The sequence below is a fragment of the Leptidea sinapis genome, chromosome 37 (genome assembly GCF_905404315.1).
Source record: "Leptidea sinapis chromosome 37, ilLepSina1.1, whole genome shotgun sequence".
Classification (NCBI taxonomy): Eukaryota; Metazoa; Arthropoda; class Insecta; order Lepidoptera; family Pieridae; genus Leptidea; species Leptidea sinapis.
In genome coordinates, this window is record NC_066301.1 from 7,172,479 (window position 1) to 7,184,173 (window position 11,695).

General features: G+C 38.7%; 1 protein-coding gene across 1 annotated transcript; it reads right to left on the reverse strand.

Annotated features, from left to right (window-relative positions):
• Positions 1-466: 466 nt before the first annotated feature.
• On the reverse strand, positions 467-10,237 carry LOC126975756 (zinc finger protein 668-like). The gene is made up of 8 exons (XM_050823785.1): positions 9,743-10,237; positions 9,169-9,510; positions 8,432-8,596; positions 7,144-7,376; positions 5,671-5,730; positions 4,234-4,296; positions 3,187-3,250; positions 467-1,801 (listed from the first exon to the last, which is right to left on the reverse strand). The coding sequence occupies exons 1-8, from the start codon at positions 9,893-9,895 to the stop codon at positions 1,694-1,696; spliced, it is 1,188 nt and encodes a 395-aa protein (XP_050679742.1). The 5' UTR covers positions 9,896-10,237; the 3' UTR covers positions 467-1,693.
• Between the last annotated feature and the right edge of the window lie 1,458 nt (positions 10,238-11,695).

The following is an 11,695-nucleotide window of genomic DNA, read 5'->3' on the forward strand; positions in this document are numbered from 1 at the left end:
CGTCGATTTGATGATCTTTGTCTACGTTGTCGGTGAGATAGGAGACGTAAACAGGAAGGTTCGATGTGGTGGACATACTACTACTAAAGCCATGCTGATGAGGAGTTAATATTGATTTTAGGGGGTTTGAGAGAAAGGGGCACAAGATCCATTCGAACACCTTGCTACAGGAACTCAACGAGATCGGACGGTAGTTTTGTATATCGGAAACATCTTTAAGTATAGGTACAACACTAGCATTCTTCCAGATTCGCGGAAAAGTGCCTGTTTTCAAGAAGCGATTAATATGAATCACGTGACCAATTTTGTGTTCTTAACTCAATTTTGACATGATTGTGGTTTGGAAAGTTTTTCTGAAATTACGTCCATTAGAACATGGCGGGCATAGAACCGGGTGCTCCGTTGCGGGAGTGAACGGTTCTAGACATATAAAGGTTAGCAACGCATGGAGAACAAAGATCGAACATTGATTTCCAAGATTTATTATTAAAACAACAAATATTGATCGATCACCTAGTGAACAACAGTAGGTGTAGTCCATTCAACAGCCTGTTAGTCACTCCAACACCTGTGCCATAACTAACAAAGTGTCTGTCGTATGTAACTGCACTATCTACATAATGGAAACTTTATTGAGTAGGCGATGCTCCTCGTCACATCCCTTTGCCTAAATTGGATCATTTTTATAAAAAACAATTGCTCATTTATTCTCAAAGTATACATTAGTTATCGTATGTTCAAATACATTGGTTATTGTCTTTTGCTTCAATACTATCTACATCGATAAACAATCTATCGATTATGCTGCATTTAGTGCTCGACCGATGGTCAGCGCTGATGTCGGTCGAGCGTATCTTGTATCCGTACGCGCTGACAATGTTGCGTTTAGTGCTCAGCTGACTGCAAACTTGATTCCGCGTATACAATTGCGAAGCAAAATGAATGCATTTTAACCTATTTAATATGTGCGTACTACTAATTACGCAAACGATTACGGAATAAAAGACGGAGAAGATATCATGTTCACCCAATTATTATTGAGATTTACCAGTGGGGGGCTCCTTTGCAGAGGATGCCGGCTAAATTATGGGAACAACAACTGTGGCTATTTCAGCCGTGTGGCAGTAATGTGTAAATATTATTTTGTTTCAGTTCAGCTAGTGAAATTTCTGGACAAATGAGACTTAACATCTCATGTCTGTTTCTAAGGTGACAAGCGCAATTGTAGTGCCGCTCAGAGTTTTTGTGTTTTTCAAGAATCCAGAGCGGCACTGCATTGTAATGGGCTAGGCGTATCAATTACCATCAGCTGAACGTCCTGCTCGTCTCGTCCGTTATTAACAAAAAAAAAAGACTGGCAAATTGAAGGAGAAATTTGTACAATCGAAGTTGCCAGAACACGAATTTTTTTTTAGGATTTTTGATGACGATGTTACACACGCGCGTACGGTAAGTCGCTCAGTTTGTACGCACTAATTTTTCGCCATAGCGCGTCAACGGACCATCGTATCACGACGTAACTATACGTGCGCAACAATTCATTAGAGCTGGACTGAACGTGTTCATAATATATTTTCATAGTTATAGCTACTCTCGACCGAAGTCAGAGCTGACTGTCGGTCGATCACTAAATGCAGCCTTAGACCGCCATGGCTGTTTATCGTACACTATACACGAGCAGGTGTCCTGCCGATCACGCGAGCTGCTCCATCTCGTCATCCTCCAATTCGTCCAGCTCGAGGTACTCCACGTGGCCCTCCTCGGGCACCTCGTCCGCCTCCACTTCATCCTCACTCTCGACCTGCGGATACCCAAACACCACACCGCATTAAATTCAAACGTATATAGTTTTTTCAATAGGAGTTTTAAATCTAATGTTCGTTCATAACTGAACGTCAAATCTGGTAGATTTGACGTAGAAGAAAATTGCCTCAGACGTGAGAAAAAAGAGAGCATAAAACTAAGGACTCTTTTTAAAACTGCAGAACATAATACAGTTATGGTTCTTAATATATAAGAAATCACAAACATACAAAGGATAAATTATACTGCTAGATTGAACCTTCTTGGGGTTGATCCACACATAACAAATTCGAAACAACTTATGGAGTAAAAGAGAAAGAAGTTGTGTGGCGCGGCGAGTGAGAGAGAGAAGGAAAACCTCACGTTTGCCGTTTTATTTGGACAAGGCCTCGTAACCACTGTTGCTCAAAACATCTGTCTCACTTTAACACAAAAGAGAAAATTAGATGAGAAATATAGTTCTAACATTCAACACGAGTGCGTGGCGCTATTTGCAATTGCGCGCCATTTTCATATTAGAAACGTCAAAAGTGTTGCGAACTTCCGACTGATACTTAAAAACAAAGTAATAATTGCAATACAAGCGAGGAATCCGACATTTATTAAGTGATCTATTCTACCTGATATCTTGAATGAGGTTCAAATTGCAGAAAATGGACTTCCAGAGAGTACCTACCTACTGATGACGATCACATAAATCGCCCTCCGTTACTTAGGCCGATATAATGCTGGTTAAAAATTATTATTTTATATAACTATTAGTCATATAAAATTATTTGCAGGCGTTAAAATATAATGGGCTAACCCGATAAGTTATTCTTATCGCCTTGTATTGGGACGCGTGAATTGCAATTTACATACAAACTTCTATCGCTGGTAAAACATACGTCCATTGACAAACAGCTGTAGCGTGTACGGATAAGGAGAGTTACCGTCAATAAGTTTATTGGGACAGAAAAGTCAATGATAGTTACAATTTTTATCTCAACTATCCACATCTAGAGATAGACTGAATATTGGGAACGGCCGTTAGGATATAATTTAAAGTTGGCATACTCACACACCACACACACACATACACACCCAAACACATACGCGCTTGCTCGTACATAAACACACGTACATTAATTTTTAACCAATAAATTAATAGTAATGTAAACAAAGATTATATTCGTTTACATTTTTAGTTAATTCAAGTCAGAATTTTGTGTATCTATCTACATTAAATAGTGAAATAGTGGAAGAGCGGTGTATTTGAATACAGGCATTAATCGCTCATCGGAGGACACAAGCCCAAATTATGTTAATAATTGTTTAAAATAATGTAAATAAATATGTTTTTGATTTGAAAGTCGTAGTGTAACGTGGGCGATATAAACGTACCGGCGAGGGAGGCCGCCGGCGGTGTACACGGGCGTGCCGCCGCATGGCCGCCAAAGACCCGAACCTGCAACCAACCACACGTTAACGATACGCGGGTGAGGCACACTATGGTAGTGGGTGATCACGACCATTCATACGATGACGACCCATATAGCCCAGTGGGTATTGACCCTGCCTACTGAGCTAGAGGTCCCGGGTTGGAATCCCGGTAGGTACAAACATTTATGTGATGAATATGTATGTTTGTTGTTGTACCCATAGTTCAGGCTATGCCTAGTTTGGGGCAAGGTAATTTGTGTAAAAGTGTGTCAATGTTATTATTAGTATTATACTTTGTTATCACAACAGTCTTTTTAAGTATATTATCGCGCTAATTTTGAAGATCATCGTAGATCGTATCAACCTGGACACACCGCGCAAGGAAGAGGGTTCCTTGAACTGTGGAGGTCACCAATGAGTATGATATATTAGATATGTGACATGTCCGTCAGGTCTACCAGCTAGCTCTTTGGCAAACCGATACCGGCGTGCGGGTCACGCAGGAGTAGCGCGAGCTCTAACGGCCGACCAGGGTATGTGATGACGTCACATGCCGCACTTCACTCCTGAACCGCAAGCACGTGGCGGCTGCAGCGCGGTATGTCAGCGGGTGATCACCTCATTATCATCATCAGCCGGAAGACGTTATCTATTTATTGCTTGACAAAGACCTCTCTCAAAGATCTCCACGACGACGGTCCTGCGCTGCCCTCGTTACGTATTCCGGCGATTATGACCAGATCGTCGGTCCATCTTGTTGGGCGCCTACCAATGCTGCGTCTTCCGGTACGTGGTTGCCATTTAAGGACTTTTCTGCCCCACCGGCCATCTTTCCGTCGAACTATGTGCCCTGCCCACTGCCACTTCAGTTTCTCAATCATTTTATTGACCAAGGATGGACAGTGTCTCTCGCTCCTAGCTAGTTACAATGTCCACCTTCAACGACTGAACCCTCGGGGTGAGAGGTGGAAAGGCAATATTATAGACGAAAATCGGGAGGTTACTGACTTTCGGTCGCACTTGTCGCACGGCACCTCGGACGGCGGCTCTGGAGCAGCGTCACACTCCGTGCTGAAACCACAGTTAAATCTGTACATTGAGTTTTTTTTAAAACAATACTTATTTCTGTGAGTGCTACAAACAATACCGAAGCCAAAAAAGGCGTTAATAGAATTTCTATCTGTTTGTCTGTATGTATGTCTGATCAAAACGCATTTGTAATATACCTATAATATCAATATAGTGTACCCGTGACATTACAATGTCACTAAAACCAGGCCGTTAATTTGGAAAAAATTAAGTCGATTGACAATCTATCGTTTTATTATAATATGACGGCTTTGATAATATGTCTGCGTCATATATAACAACAAAAATTCATTCAAATGAATATTAACTTTGTTTTAGCAATTATAATGGAATATGTTTAGCAAAATGATTATAAAAAAACTGCCTTGTAGACGCGTAGGCAGAGTTTTGCTACAGACAATTTTTGAGCGTGACTGTAGCCCCCTTATTCATAATGGTCCGCTTACTTTAAACAGCCGCTAAGGAGTGTTTTTCCTCATTCTGACTTAGGTCAATAGAAGAAGACAGAGTGAGAATTATCAATGCTTTAAGTTAGCAGACTATTATGAATAAGGGGGTAGTTGTTTATTGTACGTCAATATTTACAAACATATTATTAAAATTCTAACTAAAGAAGTTTTTAGGAATTAAACGCGCATATTTTGTAATAACTTAATTTTGGGAATAATTGTACTGGAAATTCAATAGTATTAAAACATATTTTTTTTATGGAAAAGGACGACAAACGAATGTACGGGTCACCTGGTGTTAAGTGATCAACGCCACCCACATTCTTTTGCAACACCAGAGGAATCACAGGAGCGTTGCCGCCCTTCAAAGGAAGGTGTACGCGCTTTTTTTGAAGGTTACCAATGTCGTATCGTCCTGGAAATACCGCACAAGGAAGCTCATTTCACAGCTTTGTAGTACGTGGAAGAAAGCTCCTCGAAAACCGCACTGTGGAGGCATATCCAGATGGTGGGCAACCCACGACCTCCTGCGTTCTGTGCCGGTGCTCTAACCAACTGAGCTAACCGTTCGAGTGACGTATCGTCATGCAATCTTGTATGCTTTGTTCAACTCTCAGGTTGTGGCTTCATCTACAGGATCTAATTTACAGTTGATACCCTGCTCAACCCCAATATTTGCATATTAGGAAATTCGAGATGTCGCTCTTGTAAATCTAAACAGTTTGTTATATTTTTAAAGTGATAACTCTCACTTCTATGATTAATACACAGTGATTTCTTGTATTCTTTGATTATGGAGATTTGATAAAATAATTAAAAAAATATAGTGACCATTCAAAAGATTTCGAATTTGAAGTGTGCATGATCGAGATGAATGAATTGTGTTTGTGTGATGAGGAGGTGGTACCTGTTAGCTGGCTGAGCATCTCCCGCGTGACACTTGCGGATGTGAGACATCAGGTCGCTTCTGCAACATAACATCTCTTATTTATTTATTTAATTTCAGGGAACATACATTCTTTAATAAATTATACACACAATATACAGGTAACGATATGTTTACTATTGTATATATGCCAGACTGTACAAGCGAACTCAAGATGACTCCGTACAGAACTGTTGTATAATATTTTATACGTCAATGGAGACTTGAAAGGCTTGGACACTCGCAACACAAATCCCAGTTGTTTATACGCTTTTGTTAAAACGTGATCTATGTGTGGGACAAATGTCAATTGAGAGTCCATAATGACACCCAAATACCGAATCTGTGTTACACGTGATAAAACCTTACCGCCTAAAGTATAACTGTTGTGTTTATAAATGTTGCGTTTTTGCTATAACTAATTACGTGACATTTATCCAGATTTAGAAATATTTTATCAGCGATACAATACATTTCAACTGCTTTTAGATTATTTTGTAGTAATTCGCAATCATGAGGATTTTGAATTATTCTTAAGATTTTAGTATCATCATAAAGTAATATATTAGTGTTATGGGCTATAGAACATCATTTATGTAGAGATTAAATAATAACGGGCCAAGGTGGGATCCTTGAGGAACACCTGAACTTATATCTTTATATTGTGATGCGAAACCCTTCACAACAACTGCTTGAGTCCTTTTTTCTATATAAGACTTGATCCAACGTCGGAGATCACCATGGATTCCAAGTCTGCAAAGCTTAAGCAATAGAGTGTTATGACAAATTTTGTCAAAACACTTGGCAAAATCAGCATATACCACGTCAAGTTGATGATTACCACTCTTTGCATTTCAAACTATGTTTGTGAATGTTAATAAGTTAGTGTCGACACTACGACCATGAATGAAACCATGCTGATCAGGATTAATAATAGTTATAACAACCTGATAGATCTGGTCAGTTACGATTTTCTCAAGAATCTTTGCAAACTGACACAGCTTAGAGATACCACGATATTTTTTCAATATTAGGACTCAAATCACCTTTAGGAACACACTATAATCTTAGACTGTTGGTCCTCCTTAATAATAAAATAGCGGTCGGTCTGAAGGGTGCCATAGCTAGTGAAATTACTGGGCAAATGAGACTTAAGATCTTATGTCTCAAGGTGACGAGCGCAATTGTAGTGCCGCTCAGAATTTTTGGGTTTTTCAAGAATCCTGAGCGGCACTGCATTGTAATGGGTAGGACGTATCAATTACCGTAATTCTTGCGTCGATCCTTCTCTCTCAGAGCGCTATTTGTTTCCGAAGCGGTAGTAGTATCAAGTATATTAGAAATGACATCAAAAAGAATTCGAAAGGAATCAATTTTGAAAAAATAAATGCCTTTTACCATCAGCTGAACGTCCTGCTCGTCTCGTCCCTAATTTTCATAAATAAAAAACAAAACCTGGTGGGGAAGCGCAGGATACAGGCGCGGTAGCCGCACACGAAGCGCTGCGCCAGGCGGTGGTGCAGCGCGTGGCCGGGCCCGGCGGGCATGTAGCACGTGTCGCACAGCGCGGCGTGACTGGCGCGCACGTGCGAGCGCAGGCCGGCCCGCGACCGCAGGCGCACGCCGCACGCGGGGCAGCGGGACACGCACGCCGCCGCCGCCTCGTGGCGGGCCGCCTCGCACGCGCTCTGGGCCACACGCCACACACCGGTGTTAAGGCGAAGAGTAAGCAGAAAACACGCAAACATGGTGTTTTAAACAAGTTTTGTGGTGAAAGTATAGCATTTCGAGCTATGAACACTACTTAATCCTGTTACACATATCCTTAAGTCTTATTTATAGGTTGCTGATGCTTGCTGTTGGTTATAGTTAACACTGCCGAGCCTTTTTGAGCTACCACTTTTCTTTGAAGTTAAACAAGTTTTTTGGCATGGCGTGACGCATTTTTTTGGTACTTCTCTCAGAAAAGTTATTCTTATAGCTTGTACTTTTTTGTGTAGGTTCATTTATTCAGATTAGTAGTGAATAACGAGGATTGTAAGCATATAAACTGTTTTCCACGCAAGAATTTTGAAAATATTGGCTGTTACATTGTTCACACACACACACATGTTGGCCGGCAGCCGTGAACTCATATCGCTCAGGGTCGCTGGCATTTAGTGTCCCCTTAAGGCCCAGTTTCCACCAAACCGGAGAGGAGAGGAGATTAGCCACAAAGCGGTCACGTTATTTCCACCAAAGAGGAGAGGAGATGTGTAGCGGGGAGGAGATGTGAGCTGTGCGAGCTCGAAATCAGTCAACGGAGCGTTACAAGAGTTATATTTGAATTTACTTGAGGAAGAGGAATTAGGGGTTTAAGAAATACAATTAATTCTTCAATATTTAAACTGCCCGGCCGCCTGACTACAGACATCTCACATCTCCGCTCTACCGCGCCGCTTGCTCGCTCGCGGCACAAAATCAATGATAGGTGAGACATCTAATATATTTGCTTAGATAATTAATTAATCTAGATAGTCTCCTGCTGTTAGACAACTGATAAAAACAGGCCAGGATTAATACTTTAGTGTGCGTAATAAGCTACGTCTTACACTCACAATTTGTATGACACTTTGTGTTAGTGAGTGTGTATTGTTCAAAATAGAGATTTACTCCAATCTAAATTTTTTTCGACGTCTTCACAGCTGTCATAGTCTATCTAGACATATTAACGATCTAAGCATTTTTCTTATATAAACTGCACCTGGAATGTAGTGTCACACAGGTGACATGTGAGCTGTGCAGCTTTGTGCTGGCGCATGTGAGTCCGGAGAGACGCAGCACTTGTGAACTGAGCCCCACAAGTCCAGCATGAGTGGCGTGCCAACTCACCATGTTCTGTCATGTGGGTTTGGTACTCACTAACTTTCTGCAAACACATCAAGTACTATATTAATTTGTTTGAAATTATTTATCAAAAGGCATTTATTTTCTCAAAATTGATTATATACTTTTATTCTTGTTTATGAAAACAAGGGATGAGCTGAGCAGGACATTGAGTTGATGGTAACAGATACACCATGCCCATTACAATGCAGTGCCACTCAGGATTCTTGAAAACCCCAAAAATTCTGAGTGGCACTTCAACTGCGCTTGTCACCTTGAGACGTTAGGTGTTTTGTCCAGTAATTTCACTAGCTACAGCACCCTTCCGACCGAAACATAATAATGTTTACACATTACTGCTTCACAGCAAAAACCCGTAATCTAGCCCGCATCCTGTGCAAAGGAGCATCCCACTGGTAAATTAATTGTATAATATTATATTAATTGCTCCCAGTCATACCACTCAAACTGAAAATTATAGTTAAGACTTAAAATTTTTTAATTTGTTTACATTTTAAATACTATTTAGTATACATCACTCATCACTCTATCCTCTAGTTCATCCTACCTTCAACACTTACTGAATGAACCTAAAGGATGTAGTATGGAACTAACCTCAAAGGACATGGGACACACAGTACACTGGTAAACCAGCTCCCCAGCAGCATTCCTTGCTTTTTCCAGTTCTTGGTCACCCAGCTGAGTTGCCACTTTGAGTGACTCATGGTCAACCATTATTATGTCATCCTCACTGTATGAACCACCAGGATTGTCTCCTGGGCCACCAACAACTATGTACACATCTACTTTCTCAGTTAGCTCTAAGAGTCTCTTCTGTAGAGCCCGAATCTTCTCACTCAATGGAGGTGTGGTCTTTGCTGACAGTGCCAAACTAAATTCATAGGCATCTATTGAACGTCTTATGCAATTAGAGCATAGTTTGCCTTCAGGTATTACCTAGAATACAATACTCAATCATTTCAAGCAAATATTTATAACTATTATACCCAAAGTTGATATAAGTAATAAAATAAATTTTCATTGTTAAATATTATAATATTATGAACATTGTGGAATACATTTTTGACTTTTACTGTAGAAGATTCAATTATAAAATTATGTATACAGATTTAGAAAGAGATCTCAGGCAAGATAATAATTGAAATGTTTGCTAGCTTGTGCTGGCCACCTTGTTGTTGTTAATATGAAGCAGCATAGTCCGAAGCGGTACACTGTGGGGAACCTCTGCGTCATACTCCTCCGGAGACATCAGCTCACCGTCTCTTCTACACACACTACACACTTCTGTTTCAATTTCTACTTTAATCACACTACTAGCCATTTCCGCTAGGTGCCTGACAAACTGACAAATATTTTTTTTTTATGAAAGGTTTAGAAGATACAGTCTTTAAATCTTATAATAACTAAATCAGTTTTGGTTAATTCTTAAAACACAGAACAATATAATATTAAAATTATTATTATAATAACGACTGCCGGGTACCGGCCGTTAAGAAGTATCTAATACTTGACTTGACTATTATTAGCTATGGTCAAACAGTTTTCTAGTATTAATATATTTTACAGTGTGTAAAAGAAATATTAAAAAAAAACATTTTCACATGTTTGTGACTATTTATTTATTTATAATTGTTGTTATACGTTTACTTTTTATAATACTTGATACTGAAAAGTCAAAATTGTCGTCTGACAAGTGACAGTGCTGTTTTTAATTATTAATTTATTTAACGGCACGGGCTGCAAGGCAGGTTAAATAATTTTTTGAAGTTATTCGTATACTTCTTTTGGCGCGATGGAGAAAAATGATGAGAGTGAATTTTTAGGATGCGCGCGCACACCGACACCTGAATTCTACATCGTGAAATTAGTTAGGTGGCATGAAAATCGATAACTATGTTCAAGTTGTATATTCTAGTATTTTTATATTTAGAACACGTGTTTCGTAACAGAACAATTAAACAGTGTGAATAATTAAATATTATTTTGGTGTTTTTATTAAATCAATTTCATATACGATGGTGATAGTATTTACTAATAATTTATGAATATATCTATATTATATTGAATATTCGTGACAAAACTGATATGAATAAACTGTTTGAGTGCATCTATAGATTTGAGGTTATTTGTCGATTTGTATAATTTATTTACATCGTTAATTAAAAATTTATGCAAAGAAAAAAAATTATTACATTATTATCTAAAAAATATATTTTTTCGTTTTGTTTTATTTCTGGTATAGGTATTGACAAATTTTATGTATAAATAAAAAAAAAAATTCTATACTTGTGTATATTAACATTAAATGCTGAGTGTTTATACTATATTTGATCTTAATTATTTGTTAAAATTTGATTTATTTTTCCATACGCCAAAGAAGTATAACTTCTAACGCGTGTACATAAGTACACACACTCTTTTTTTTTGTGTAGGTAGGTAACTAGGTGGATAGCTATTCTAGAAGCTAACTAAATAGCGGCTATTTACAAAATAATCACTGCTATGATATTCGTCAATACAGTAAGTATTATAGCTATTGGCTAAATTGATTAGAGGCACTTCGGTTAATCTGAGATCTTTTAGCTTACGGCGCATGTGGCAGCTGTCTGAGATTACATAGAATTACTACGGCAGACGCTCGCAGCTGACTAGCTGTATAGCTAACACTGAACAGGCAGCGGCGCATGCGATAGCCGATAGCCGAAATCTTCATTAATTAATTCATTCGCATCTACCTTTTCTTTTTCACGTTCACGATATAAAGAGATAAGATTATGATTATAGTACTTAGTCATTTCGTTTCTTAGGAACGATTATGTTATAATAATTCATGTTAGCTAATAAATAAATATCTTTGATAATTATTAGATTGAAATTCAAATATTTTAGAAGAACAGGCGCAACAAACTCAGCGGGTTTTTTTTTTCATCAAAATATTATTGTTACAAAGTAATATCGTACAAATAAATTTATTATTTAATAGCCCGAGGGCGGTCACTACATTCTCAATCTGTGATATCCTTAAAAAAGTCATTAATGTAATCGTAACCTTTACCACATAAACGTTTTTAACGATCCTTTAGAATTTCGTAATACATTTGTTTTGAAAGTTTTCTGAGAA